Genomic DNA, 15,422 nt, shown 5'->3' with positions numbered 1-15,422 from the left:
GCAAGAGAATCTGAACCATTATGACTTAAAACTGTGCTGTGAGGAGAACATATTATCAAAGATAAAAAAGTGCATGCAAAAACATTCATGGCCCCTGATTATTTTCCACAAGGAAAACTATCGCATCTTTTATAAGGAAATCACTTTGTTTACCCATTCAAACTTTAAGCAAACTGTAACAGTAATGAGTTACCACCGAGTTTCTTCACTTTAAGTATGACCTTGAATATAAAACTGTGTATCTCATAGTTATTAAAATTATATTTTATTAGACATGCATCTTCTCTATTTGCTTTGACTAATCAAAGCAGATGGAGGAAGCTGAACAGAAATGTGGCAATCATAATTCTGTGCTGATAAATGTAAAATATAATTTAAAAATAAAATAAAATCAGTTCTTATATGAATATAGTTTTTTTTAAACCAGTAATGAGTGATACAACAAAAACAGACAAAAGGAATAAAGTCTCTTAAAATGTTTATTTTTGTCAGAATAGCTGACAGTTTTGTTAAGTATTTTGATCTGTTATTGTAATAAGCATTTTCCCCTTTGAAAAAAACCATTCAAAATATCCCAATTCTTGAGGTAAAGAACTTTAAAAAAAAAATCCTGATATTTTTTAAAGAAAAAAAATCTTTAAAATCCCTTTAACTTGATAAATAGAAATAATCTCTTCTTGGTTCTACTCTGGTGAACATAAATGCATTTTATACAGCAAGTATCAGTCACTTATTGGCAAACCAAAGGCGAAAACTAGTCATTTACATGTTCTACTCAAACACAGTGCAACACTGCCACATTCATATATTCATATATACTTTTTCTTTTTTTTTTACAGTTACCAATACTCTCTGGCAAAAACCAAGATTTTGGAATGGCAAAAACAAAAGAAGTTTTAGGTCTCAAAGCTTCAGAAGGAAATTAATCCGAGTCTTCATCATCAAGATAGTCTTCGGCATTACTTAATGATCGAATTGCATCTAAAGGGAATGGGAGAAAAGGGAAACAAAGAAATCACAAGTTGTTCAGATTTGTTTTTCTGTTTTCAAAGCTCTTGACAATTCAAACAATTGTAATTTTCCCTCTGATACAGGGATCATACTTCCCCTGAGAGCTTTTGCTTTTCAGCCTGTTAAGTTTCTGCTACTACAGAGTCTGACAAATACCCCTGTCTCCATGTTCTTAGCCGTGTAGAAGAATAAGGTGCTGTTACTGTACTGCTAACACAAAGCCTTCAGCCATATGCACCATGACCATAGTGGAACACAGCGGCAGCCAGGCAACTCTGACAATGGTGATCCCAAGCTCTTCTCCTCCAGTATCTGGGGTACACACAGCTTCAGGCAGGACACAGCCAGCATGAGCCCTTACCTGGAGCCAAGGTCACTATGCAGAAAGATAACTAATAAAGGAAAAGAAAAAGAATGAAAACATAGAAGCTTCTATTTCATTTTAGAAAACACTGAAAATAAAGTAAGCTCAGAAGCAAAGACTGAAATGAAAACAATAAGTTCTAAAATAGAGCTGGACTTCATCAACTGTTAAAACAACCCTAGAAAGGATGTAAGAGGAAGAAAGCTGATCTTTAACTGTCACCTATTCAAACTTCTAGGCAAATTCTTATAGCAACTGATTACCCTTAGTGTAATTCTAGCGGTGGGGAGAAAATGGAATATGAACAAAGATATGTTGCTAGAGCTCCATTAATGTAGGACATGACAGGCAGGTCACGGTCCCTGAAGACCACAACCCCAGAGTTCCCCAGAGGCATGACTGAGTCCAAGACTGGGATAGAAAATTGAGAGATGGACTCACAACTCTAGTCAAGCCGTAAAGCAAGGATCCTCTTAAGGATATGTCATGGGAAAAGGGATAAGGATCCAACCTAAATTAGAGGCCTCAGTAGCCATCAATAAAGCCACTAATTACAATGGACTAAAGCAAATCAAATAGTTCAAACACACACAGAAAATAACTCATTTGGATTTCTTCAGAGAATGACAGAGAATCAGTTCATTATTTTGAAAAATCTTAAAGGGCAAAATCAAGCATTTAGTTTGTTCTTACTACTAGAACTATTTGGCTAGGTAACTAAACAGTTGATGAGGGCATGTGTTCTTTACAGAAAGTGAGCAAATTAGAACATCTTCATTTTGCAACCATTAATGAAGCAAGAGATCTAGACACTGATCACACCGAAAGAGGGACCACCAGTATTATGTGCTATACAACATATTCTTCTCTCCACACCTAAGAAAGACAGAAGACAGATGGACAGAGGTCATGATAACACCATGGGATTACAATCAGCCATGTCCAGACTGGGAAATCAAATCAACTGATCCTGTGTCTTTACTAAATAAATTGCAAGGCTAGAAAGAGGGAAAAGAGAAAGGGAACACTGATTTTAAAAATGAAGTGAGATGCATCTATCAATCACAAACTGACTAGATGTGGACCCTGATCTCAGCTACTAAAAACAAAACAGATGAACAGAATGTGTGAGAATAATGGCAACTGTAGCACAAGGACAAGATATTAAGGAATTATGACTAACTGTAGGTATGCTAATGATATTTTTTAAACCATCTTCATCTTCATTGGTTTAGAAAAATGGTTACTGAGAAGAAGGACAGGAGAGGGAAGATCAGTCAAAGGGTGGCAGAAGCAGATTTGTCTGGTACAGGAGAGGGAGGAAAAGATAAAGGAAGGGCGAGTGGGTGTAAAGCAGGGCACAGGCTGGCTCTAGTGAGCCTCATACCTCCTAAGCTAATGCTACGAGCCTCCAGGTAGGCTACAGTCTTCACTCTCCTCAAGAGGAGTTCTGAGGAGCGGGAGCGAATATATTTTCTCTCCAACACATACCCAAAAACTTCAGAACTTCATTTTGAATTTAGTAAAAAACGTAGCTTTTCAAGTTAAAGCCCAAAAGACAAAAGACAAATCTTTCCCTTTCTACTTTGCTACCACAAGCCCACATTTTGTCCAACTGAGACATGCTGTGTCCTTCTATTTATGTCAGTTCTTATGTTTTAATCTTGTTTCTCTTTTATTAAAAAGAGAAAGATGACTTGTCATGAAGCAAACCTAGTCTGAGAGGGAATCAAGACACAAACATGAGTGGGGCAAATAAATTCTGTCTCCTTCCTTCCTTTCGTGGACTGCTCTGAGGCAGACTTCTCTGGACACTCCCCATGTGGCCGAATGCCCAGTGATGAACTGTACCTTTCCTATTGCACACCTGGTGCCTGACCAGCATGGTAATATGCCTCCATCCTCTCCTCCCTCACTTCAATCAAGCAACAGCATTTAATACCAACAAACAAACATATACAAACAAACAATAAATGGGGTAAGGATAAACTCAGTCATATGGATGACTCACATACAAATAGTAGGCCTACGTGGAACAAATTAGGCACAAAAAAGGCCCTAATGTGACTCTATTTATATCAAGTTCACAAACAGACAAAACTCATCTATAGTGAAAGAAGCAGAAGACTAAGTGAGGCTTCTAGGGCATGGGAAATGTTCTTTGGTTTCATTTAGGATGTGGTAATAGGTGCAAACATGGTAAAAACTGTCCATACAGCTAGACAATTGAGATTTACACATATGACTTAATGTAAATTACATCTCAAGTTTTTAAAAACTGGGAAAACAATTTACAGGGCTCAAGTCAAGTATGACCCTGAGCCCCAGTCTATATTCAAAGTTATGCCTCACATAACTGTGACAAGTACATTATTTTGTCCCTATAAAAACACAAGGTTCGATCTGGAAAGTAGATAACCATATCAGAATGGACCACTTCCAGCTTAGGGTTCATGCTGGTGGTTAAGTACACTCTATGGCCAAATGTTCCAACTGTCATCACAACTACATTCATAATACAAATTAAAGCTTTTTAAAATGCATGACTGGTGGAATGAAACAAGAAAAAAAAAACAGAAATAAAGCAACACAAAAGCTAATATATGAAAATCCATTTCTTGCCATTGCTAGGCCCCAAGATTACCTCATTAATAAATCCCTTTAAGTAATCAAATTATGTACAAATTTAAAAAGGCAGACTAAAAACACTAGGAAAGAACAGAGAAAAGAGCACCAATCTCCCAGAACTATTCAACAAAGACTGCAGGAAGTTGAGGGGGAGAAGAATTTTCCACCTGCTCCCCCGGTTTCAGCTGCTCAGGAGGCTTCTAGGTACAGTTCTGAAGTATGAGGTTTCCCTTGCCCATCACAATCGCACTCATAGTTTGGATGACACTGACAGTTCATAAGAAACCTTACTCCTACTCCTCAGCAGGAAGTCAGTGACAGAAAAAGGAAGTGAGGACACAGTCCTCCTTCCTGACCCAACCTAGGCAGCAAGGAGGAGGCTGACTCAAGCAAAAGTGATCTCCCATACAACTGCAAACAAGGCTTCCCAGTAAAATGCATCTGGGCAGCACCAGCTCAGCTGATAAACATTCCCTCACTTCCTTAACAGACGCCATTTCTGTAAATGAATCATTAAAGAAAGACTAGCTCGGCCAGTAAGCATTCAGGGCATAAGTAAGAATTCCAGACTGATTCATGTTTCACACTTATCTGAACTGAAGTGAAAAAGTAAAACAAAAATCTAGGGCAAAGATATACCTGAAGAAAGGCCAAAAGGGACAGCAGTTTCATGATTTGTGTTATGAACCTAGCTGGAATTTGGTAACAGGTATGGAGGATAATTCTGAGAAGCTCCTTTGTACACCATGACTAGAGGGGTTCTGCTCACTATTTTTGATTGACTAAGGCAGGAGACCATGGGGCTGTACGGTGTTGCTTCTGCTAAGAATGGAATATGGATGCAATAACATGTGAGACTTTAATAAGGGATACTCAAGAGAGAAATCAGTTTCCACAGGGCTCAAAAACTAATGCAAATTCTATTAAATTCTTTTTTTTAATTTTAAAATAATGTGTAACTTTATTATCATTCACTAAACACATACATACAAAAATTAAAATTACTCAAAGAAAAGCAATGCAATGGGAAAAAAACTATAATAATATTTGAATATAACAGAACTCAACCAAAGCAAAACTGAAAAGTATTTAAACATTTTTCCATATAATTTTTTTAAAAATCTCAAGCATTAACAAGACATCAGAAGATGTAATTTGTTTTAGAAAGATTTTCAAAAGTAATACAGAACAAATAGTGGTTTATGGGGACAGCAAAGATATACCCTGAAGGAGGCCCTTCATTTTTATTTTATTTGTTATTTTCAAAATTACCACTATTTTTTTGCTCTTATTTTTTTTCTCTTCTTTTTCTACTCTTTTAAACTTTTTATTTTTCTCTTTTTTCTTTTTCTCTTTTCTCTCTCTCTCTCTCCCTCACTCCCTTGCTGTCCCACATTGTTCTTCATCTCCCTTTGTGTTCCTGTTCTGCCCCTAATTCATATTTCTTCTTTATTTTTCTTTCTCTCTCCTGCTCTCGCCTGTGCCCTCTGGCTTCACTGCTAACCTTCCCCTATCCCTCTATCTACCTATTCCTCCCTGCCCAACTCCTTCTAATTCCCCATCCCAAAGGGTAAAGTTGCTATATTGAAGAGTTTATTCACTATAAACATATGTTGGATTGGTTCTTGATCTTGATTTAATTCACACAGTTAAAGGTTACAGGTTAGTAAGCACCATAAATTATCATTTTCTAAAAGGTACTTGATGCTACTGTGCTGCTGATTGTATCACTTGGGCTAAGGTGTTATGATTGAACTAATCAGTTGTCCTTCCTGGTATAATGAAAATGAGATAGCCTTAGAGCTATTAGAGATTCAAAACCTAAAGACCAGCTATACCTGGAAGACACCTCTGAGAAGCAATCATTCCATAAGGGTTCTAAATACATCCACAAAGATACTTACAATAAGCAACTTCAAAGTATCAACCCAGGAACTAAACCAAGGACAGTACCAAAAACAAAAATGAGAAGACATTTAAGCAAGTCACAAACTCGGACTTCCACCCCACAAAAGGCAAATTTTGAGGGAAACAAGGTGGAAAAGTCTGATAATCAACCACCTGGACACCCTGAACTGATAGCACAGGAAGTAACAAAGCAGATGAATGAGGCTCTAGAAAAACTCAAAACTGAAATAATCTCCCAGATAACTACAGAGATGGTGAGCAGAGTGAAAGACATGGATTAGAGGCTCTAAAACAGAAACTGATAAAAAAAAAAAATAGATGAGCTCAGAAACATGCTGGAAGCCACGAATGCCCAGCATAAGAAAGAAATGGAAACCATGATCACCCAACATAAGAAAGAAATAGAATACATGAAACAGACTCAAACAGATATTCAGGAGATTAAAAACTCCATTGAAAGCATGCTGAGCAGATTAAGGGAATCTGAAAATAGAATATCTGATATAGAAGACAGGATTGCTGTTAAGGACCATGAAAACAGAGATTTCTTAAAAATAGTAAGGGACCACAAGAAATCAATCCACCAGCTGCTAGATGATGCAAAGAAGAATAACATGAAACTGATAGTAGTCCACGAAAAAATGGGAGAAAGTACGATTGACATAAAAAAAACTGTTCACAGAGGTAATAGTAGAAAACTTCCCAGACAGAGGTGCAGAAGTGAACATACAGATAAGTGAGGCATACTGAACTCCAACTAGCTATAATAAAAAAAATCTATGCCTAGACACATAATAGTCAAGATCCCAGAAACCAAGAGAAGAACAAAATCCTACAGGCAGTTAGAGAAAAGAAACAAATCACCTACAAAGGAAAGCCCATCAGAATCACAGCAGACTTCTCAACACAAACCCTCAAATCAAGGAGAGCCTGGAGTGAAGTATTTCAAGCCCTAAAAGAAAATAACTTCCAACCTATACTGTTGTATCCTGCAAAATTATCTTTCAAAATCGATGGGGAAATTAGATACTTCCATGACAAAGAACACCTGAGAAATTTCATGAACACCAAACCAGCACTCCAAACAATTCTAAGCAATATCCTACAAAAAGACAATGAAGGTCACAACTCCATGAGGCCCAACAGAGGGAAGCCACCGGGCAAGGTAAGAAACTAAAGGGAAAGGGGGAAAAAAAAAAGAAATAAAAGAGCCAACAATAGTAAAACATTATGACAAGGATGAGTCAATATCTATCAATTATAACTATCGATGTTAATGGTCTCAATTCACCAATCAAAAGAAATAGACTGACAGAATGGATTAAGAAGCAAAATCCAGCAATATGCTGTACACAAGAAACACACCTAACTCAAAAAGAAATTCATAGATTGAAATTAAAAGGATGGAAAACAGTTCTCCATACCACAGGAACCCAGAAAAAAGCAGGGGTAGCAATTTTATTTGCAGACAAAGTAGACTTCAAACCAAAACTAATTAAGAGAGACAAAGATGGTCACTACATCCTTGTGAAGGGAACAGTCCAAGAGGAAGAGATGACAATCATAAATATATGCACCAAATACAAATGCCACCAACTATACAAAACAAATATTAATGGACATGAAGAACCAAATAAGCACTAATACAATTGTAGTGGGGGACCTCAATACCCTACTATCACAAATAGATCATCTAGACAAAAAATTAACAATGAAATTCTAGAACTGAACCAAGCTATTGAACAAATGGACTTAACAGATGTTTACAGAGTGTTCCACGCCACAAAATCAGAAATTCTATTAAATTCTTAAAAACAAAAAAGTAATCAGTATTCTACTCCATGTTATTAAGTTAACCCGGAAACAAATGTCATTTGCCTCCATAATGGAAATATGGTTTCTGGAAACTCCTTTTGGTGATTCTCTATCAACATAAATCAATTAAACTTGACTCTAAAGCTGCACTGAAAAGGTTCAGAATGATGATCAGCAATGCAAATAACTTCTAAAAAGTCAATCTTCTATTATAGTAGTTTCTTTCTAGAAAATGGTGAAAAAAAGGTATCAATTGTTGGGATATACTTTAAAATTGTCAAACATAAAACAATAGAGTAAGGCTTCAGAAATAAGAAAAACAGGGACTTAAGAATGTCTCCTTCATCCAAACCTTTTCCTACCCTGCCTTTTTTCAATCACTCCTAGGTTATCAGGGGTCAGGATGCTGCTGATGAATAGAAAGGAAAAAGAGGAGAGAGAGATAGGAAGAGTGCAAGACATATTCTCCCAAGATTCATAAGAATTAACTTTGGGGGGATAGACTACATACCAAAGAGGTCAAATATCACAAATGATTCAACTGTGTTTTAACATCTTTCTTTCAGAACAACCACACAAACTCTCTTTTCCTGTCTTTTAAAAAAACTTATTCTCTCACATTGACAGATACTTTTGTCTTTAAGAATGTGCACCTCAGGCCAGGGATTTAGCTCAGTGGTGCCGCAAGTGCCTGGCAAGCGTAAGGTCCTGAGTTCAATCCCCTGTATCAGGGGAGAAAAAAGAATGTACACCTCAAAATCATCCACAGTACAATAAATAAATTCCAAAATGTTTTGAAAAACCATCCATAGTACAATAAATTCCAAAATGTTCAGCGAAGTTTAGAATAACTTAAATTTTTATTGATACCCTCATTTAAATATAATCTCAGAGCTACTGGATGCTTAATTTAAATAATAATTATCCATAACCACTCATAAGCATGTATCTGAAATGAAGGAATGGAGACCATGGTTTTCTCAAAAGGACGGTCATGAAAAGCAAGATGATTAGAAACTGATTGCAATGAACAAAATAAACATAGAAAATAGTGAAGGATCCATATTCTTCAAGTTTTTGTTTTTTGAGAGTCTTCTATTTTGGAGGTTCTAATTTAAAGGAATATAATCAAACTGCACAATCATCTGAAGAGTTTATCAAGAAGAAACTCTTTTTCCCCAGTAGTGAGCTGGTACATTTTAGTCATGAGGGCACCAGAAGAGAAACAAGGATTTAAAGCAAATACCTGCTCCCTGCTTCTTCTTCAGGAGTGATGCACAGGCAGCATTAGTGGCCATGTCCAAGGCCAGCTTCTTCTCATTGTTCCGTAAGTCTGTCCTAGCACCTTCCCAGCACAAGACAAGGAAGGAAGGTGTTTAAAGACTACAGAAGCAGCCAATTCATCTCTCCACCAAGACTCATCACTTTGGCAAAAGAAACAGGAGAACAATTCTGGCTCAAAACACTGTATTTGGGCATTTCTAATCCGGGAGCTCATTGCTACACCTGTGATAATTATATTCCGCTGAAATACTTACTGCCTGCCTTTCCCTCCAGTCTCCGCAGGATTGCAAGTGCACTTTTGAGCAAGTTTACCATCCCCCCTTGGTAAGCCCTAAATCAGCACTTAGACCCTTACGGTTACAAGTGCCTGGGCGAGAGTTTGTGGAGCTTAAATTCAACATATCCTTTGCCTTTTCTGCTCAAGGGTCTTAAGAAAAAGACCATTTGGATTGAGCTTCAAGGGATTAATATTTTATATCTATAAGTTTACTTTTATGCAAACTAGCAGAAACGGAAACACAATAATACCAGAAGACAAATCACTGTTCCCCAATTCATTGTTCCCAAACCCTCTTCTACCCACTCTGTCTTTGCACCTAAAATTACATCAGAATTATTACTATATTTTCATTGTTAAATGCTGAGAAACACAGAAGTGTACTCAACAAAAACATAGTTCCCATTTTATTCTCCATCTCCTCCCCTCTCCAGAAGTAACCATCCATAACAAGTGGGCTTGAGCTCTTACCTCCCTCATGTGTGTCAGTGCATTTATCTACACATATCAACACATACACAAAATCATGTTAATGCTAGAGTAAAAACACAATCATCTCTCGAGTTCCTCTGGTTCAGTGCTAACAGAAATACAAGGTGAGCCATATGTATGATTTTAAATTTTCTGGTTAACACATTTGGAAAAAGTGAAATTAATTTTAATATTGTTTTATTTAACCTAATATATCTAAAATGCTATTACTTCAATATGTAATCATATCAAATTAATGGGAAATTTTATTTTTTTCACTAAATCTTTGAAATCTGGCATGCACTACTTACAACACGTCTCACTCAATTCAAACAGCCTCACTGCAAGGGCTCAGCAGCACAAATGGCTAGTGGCTGCCGTATTAGAGTACACAGTCTCAGCATAACCTTATTTAATGGGCCCGATGGTGGTCCTCACAGTGTCTGAACTTTTAGAACAGAAGCTTACATCATCAACATACTTAAAATTTAAAAATGTTCCCTTTCATACATCCTATACTAGTCTCAGGGATCCCTAATGATGGTACTCCACGACTTGTGACTTGGGGGCTCCCACTACATTATAGCCTTCTTAGCCAAGGTGTGGTGCAGGGTGAAATGTGTGGTCCTCTGTCAGGGTAACTGATGTTTATGCAACAAATGTAGATGGATGATCAGGCCATAATTTCCTTTTTCCCTCTGAATTATATAAAAACAGGAGATCAAGGTGTCTGCTCAGCTCAAAGCAAGACATGGCAGTCATAGCACTGTTTCTGATCTACCAAAACTTTCCTGAGAACAGGACCTCTGTAATGTCTCCCCAGTAGCTAAGACAACAATCTACTCCTTATTTGCATAAGGCCCTATTTTCTTTCTAAGGCCCTATAATCCTATGGATATACACAATAAATTCTAAAAGTAAATATGTAACAGTAAAAGGTTTTAATTTATAATAAAAACTGACATAAGCAAACCCTTATAACGTCACCTTACCCTTACAATTCTGTGATACAAACAGAACAGGAGCTTAAAACTCTCAGTTACAAGGCTGGGGATTTAGCTCAGTGGCACTGTGCCTGCCTTGTAAGCACAAGGTCCTGAGTTCAATCCCTGGTTCCAGGAAGAAAAAAAAAAAAATTTCAGTTTCAAAATAAGGGTGCTATTATTCTTCTTACTATTTCACATGGAATCATTTTTCAGGGTAAACAAAGACCAGACAGATTCAGGACAAACTTTACCTTTTTCCAGAAGCAACTGGACGATGTCTGCATAACCCTTCCAGGCAGCAGCGTGCAAAGGCGTGTCCCCCAGCTTGTTCTACAGTGACAGAAAGGAAGTGACATTTTAAAAACAAAGGACGAACTGACTACAGACATTAAGTTTAATCTACTGAAACCTAAAATGAGAACAGTTATAGAGCCATACAGAATTCCAAAGAGAACAGGAACAGAGACTAAGTGAGGAGAGATAAGTCATTTGGGGAGATGGGGTGGAGGAGCAGAAACTGGCATGGCAGAGCACAAGCTGAAAGGAAATCAGAAGACAAGCAGGTCTGTCCTCACAGAAGCCCAACCAGGATGAGGAATCAGAGATTCCTGTGGATACCAAGGAAAGAATGAGGTGTGGGGTGAAAACAGGGAAACTGTTTGAAAGTGTATTAGGAAGTAATTGGAACCCCAGGACCTCCTGCCAGGTGGTCCGGTAAATAGCAAGATTACCCTGTTGAGAGAATAGCCAGATAGTTTCCAAGCTATGGACACAGGTGTGAGAAGTACAACCCTGTGGCAGGGGTGGGTGGAATTTAAATTAGCATGTGGGGGTTGTCCAGAAAAACAGCCAAACCCTCACCACTTCACCCAGTGGAGAAACCCACCAGCCACCAAGCCCAAGTGCACATAGCTGCCAGTCACACTTACAAAGGAATGGATGGATCAAGACACTAAGAATTTCAGGGAAGCCTACAATATATGAGGAAAGACCAAGACAAACAAGATAAATGGGTCCCAGGGAGAAAAGACAGTACAGTGAACAACCGAAAAAATTTTAAAGGCTATAATTAAATTATCAGAGAGTTGTACGATGATACTGCATCATGAAACAAGAAAAGGATGCTACTTGAAAGTAACAGAGTAAAATAAGAGCTTCTGGTCAAAAGAATTCTAAGATAGACCCCAAGATTGCTGCCCCCTGCTATAGACCATTGTGTAGTCCTTCTCCTTGAATGTGGGAGAGGCCAGTGAATATAACAGTCTGCCACTCCCATAACTGGATTGTCATTCTCCTAAGATCTTCACTGGAGTCATGTAAATGTCAGTGCTATGTCTTTGAACTTCCAGGAGTGTTTGCCAAATAAACCTCATTCTAAAGTAGCCTGCCTTGAGTACTGTATTATAATAACAGAAAACCCACTGATCCAGGAATCAAAATGGCATCAGACCTCCGCAAAGCAACCTTGGAAACAAGAACACCAAGGAGCCATGTTTTCAAGATTCTGAGGGAAATTATGTACAACCTAGTAATTGTGATCACCTACACAATCAACCCCAAGTTCCTCTTTCTCACAAATCTACATGAAGATGTTTTCTGGTAAAGGAAGACACAGAATCTAGAAAAGTAAAGACACACATAGCTGGGAGAAAAGAGATTCCCAGAAAGACAACAAAGGGCAGCAGAGACCAAGTTGCTCAGATTGGAGAATGAGGATGGGAGCTGCAACAAGTATGAGACCTCAGAGAAAAGAAGTCACTAGTTATCTTACACATTTTAGAATAGTACATCAAGACTATAAAACAGTATACGTCATAAGATTAAAAAAATACCCAAATAAAAGTCAATAATTCAGCACATAAACAAGTTATTCAAACAATGATTACTACTTAGTGGTAATAATGTAAACATCTAATAATATAACCAAAGCTATGATACAATAATTGGAAAAACAGGAAGGAAAAGTTGGGTGCTAAGGTGCTAGAACATGAAAATCAGGGCAGACAAGTTTAAACCTTCATCAACCAAGTTGGAAGCCAAATTACATAGGAAGATGATGTATGGTAAGATAGCTCCATAAGCCTATTACTTATACAAAGGTAGATACATGTTATGGCTCACAGCTTCACACACTGCCCTCTCAGGGGCACACTGCCTGGCCTCCCAGGCCTTCTTCTGAAATCTAGGTGGAAGCCTTCTTAACCCCTTGTGTCTAGATGTCCTCCCAAAGCCTCTTATGGTCATAGGTGGGGCTTTTTCAGAGTGGCTGGATCTAGAGTATGTGATGCTGGGATTTATTCATGGTTCCATGCTAGGCTCAAGGCCACTAGGATTAAGGATGTGAGTGCTACGTGCCCTAAGCAGCCTGGAGAAGATATAAGGGATAGAAAGAGCTGTGATTGTCTCTTGCTTGCTTTGCTACCTTCTGCCTGCCATGAACTGTTTCTCCTCTGCGATGCCTGTCTGGCATACCACTCTGCCTTGGAGCCAGCCAATTATGGACTGAAACCTCTATAAACAGTAAGCTAAATAAATCTTTTCTCCTTTAACTTTGAGTGTTGGCTATTTTGTCTCAGCAATGAGAGAAAAGTTAACTAAGACAAAATTTGCTACCAGAGAAGTGGGGTCATTGCTGTGACTGTACCTGACTGTGTTGTTTAGGAGCCTTTGGAGCTGGCTTGGGGGATGGGGGAGAGTTAGGAAAGGTTCGGAGGTGCTAGCTGAAAAAAGTAAAGCTGAAACACCTTGGGCTGTACTTGATGGGAGATTCTGGTCAGAGCTCAGAAGACCAGAAGGCTGACAGAAATGACGCCAGTAAAGACCAGGCTCAGGAGGTTTCTGCTGGGAAGAAGGACTGCATTGGCTGCTGGACTCCAGATGATGTGTGTTATGGCTTGGACGAAACTTTGTATTTTGCTCCTATCCAGCACAAGCAAAACTGAGACTAAGATTAAGGATGGTGAACTAATTAATCTGGCAGAAGAAATTTCAAGACAGTCTAATGAGGGGTGGCATGGCTACTATTGGGGGCTTTTAGCCAGGTTTATGTTGAGAATCAAAAACAAAGAGCCCAGCAGAATGATTTAAAACATTTTTGAGTTTGGCCAGAAAGGAAGCTCCAGTAAAGTTGTGCCCTGCAAAGATGAGACAGAGGAGAAATTGGTCGCTGAAAAGATTATCAAGAAAAAGCCAAGTATTTCAGAAGAAAACAACAGAAAAGATGGCCTGAGGACATCATAAGACCCAGCAGGCCTCCAGCCTCTGCAGCTTCAGAGTTGCAAAGGTGAAAGAGTCTGCTCTGAGAAGACAGCCCAGTGCACCATGCTCTAGAATGGTGGTGGCCTAGGGAAGTTGTTCCTCAGGATTTGGTTCATAGGCACTGGACCTCTACAACCAAGAGAAGGAAGCCTGGCTACTGCTCCAGCTGGTGAAAGACCTTGGCATTGTCCACGTGGTGGTGGTTTTAGGTGCACACAGAATGGAAGGGTTGTGGGGTTAAGAAGGCTTTCACCTAGATTTCAGAGAAGGCCTGGGAGGCCAGGCAGCGTGCCCCCGAGAGGGCAGTGTGTGAAGCTGTGAGTGTAAAGCCGAAGGTGCAATGGAGACCCTAGAAGTTTGGAGAAGCCAGGAACAGGGATCACTTGAGGAAAACTGCAAGGAGGGAGCAGAGCTGGCCCAAGAGAGAAGCCATGGGAGATATAATCACAGGCAGTGCTGTAGGGGCAGAGCCACACAAGAAGCCCTTTGGAGTTCACAACTTGCCACAGATTGCTAGGAATGCTGGAAGTGGAACTGTGGGATTTAATGTTTGCCCTGATGGATTTTGGTCTTGCTTTGTTTCCATTACTTACTATCCCCATTTGTAACGTTTGGAATGGAAATGTCTATCTTGTGCCACTGAATATTGGAAGTGTTTAACTTTCTTTTCATTTGTACAGGGGCCTGCAGCTAAGTTTGCCTTAGGAGATTTTGGACTTGGACTTTTTAGCAACTGTTGAACCTCCTGAAAATTTGAAACTATTAGGACTTTGGTAACTCTCAGAGATGGACTAAATGCCTTTTGCATAAAGGTTATGTACATGGGTCTTTGGGGGACCAGGAGCGAAATGTTATGGCTTGTGTCTAGATGTCCTCCCAGAGCCTCATGTGGTCATAGGTTTGGCTTTTTCAGAGGTGGCTGGATCTAGAGTGTGTGATTCTGGGATTTATTCATGGTACAATGCTAGGCTCAAGGGCACTAGGATTAAGGGTGTGAGTGCAACCTATCCTAAGTAGCCTGGAGAAGATATAAGGGATAGAAAGAGCTGTGATCATCTCTTGCTTCCTTTGCTACCTCTGCCTGCAATGAACTGTTTCTCCTCTGCAATGCCTATCTGCTATGCCACCCTGCCTTGGAGCCAGCCAATTATGGTCTGAAACCTCTACAAACTTGGAGCTAAATAAACCCTCCCCTTTAATTTTGAGTGTTAGGTATTTTGTCTCAGCAATGACAGAAAAGTAACTAAGACAGTGCAAGAACTGAGTGCTGAAAATAATAAATGGGATTGGGGTAGGAATTTTGTGCTTTGCTCAATTTTAATATTAAAGGCCAGGCATGGTGGCAAACACTTGTAATCTCAGCACTAGGGAGGCTGAGGCAGAAGATTGCTGTGAGTTTGAGGCCAGCCTGGGCTATACA

General features: G+C 39.0%; 1 protein-coding gene across 1 annotated transcript in view; it reads right to left on the bottom strand.

Annotated features, from left to right (window-relative positions):
* Nucleotides 1-461: 461 nt before the first annotated feature.
* Ostf1 (osteoclast stimulating factor 1) overlaps nt 462-15,422 on the bottom strand; it is a 58,801-nt gene continuing 43,840 nt past the window's right edge. The window contains exons 8-10 of the mRNA XM_004862528.3: nt 10,996-11,074; nt 8,973-9,071; nt 462-981 (exon numbers count right to left, since the gene is read on the bottom strand). Of these exons, the coding sequence (XP_004862585.1) occupies nt 923-981; nt 8,973-9,071; nt 10,996-11,074 (237 nt within the window). The 3' untranslated portion in view covers nt 462-922. The remainder of the gene's footprint in view (nt 982-8,972; nt 9,072-10,995; nt 11,075-15,422) is intronic.

This window comes from Heterocephalus glaber, unplaced genomic scaffold (genome assembly GCF_053883595.1).
Source record: "Heterocephalus glaber isolate CG9 unplaced genomic scaffold, H.glaber_assembly_v1.0 deba00001481, whole genome shotgun sequence".
NCBI lineage: Eukaryota > Metazoa > Chordata > Mammalia > Rodentia > Bathyergidae > Heterocephalus > Heterocephalus glaber.
This window is presented reverse-complemented; position numbering and strand designations above follow the sequence as displayed.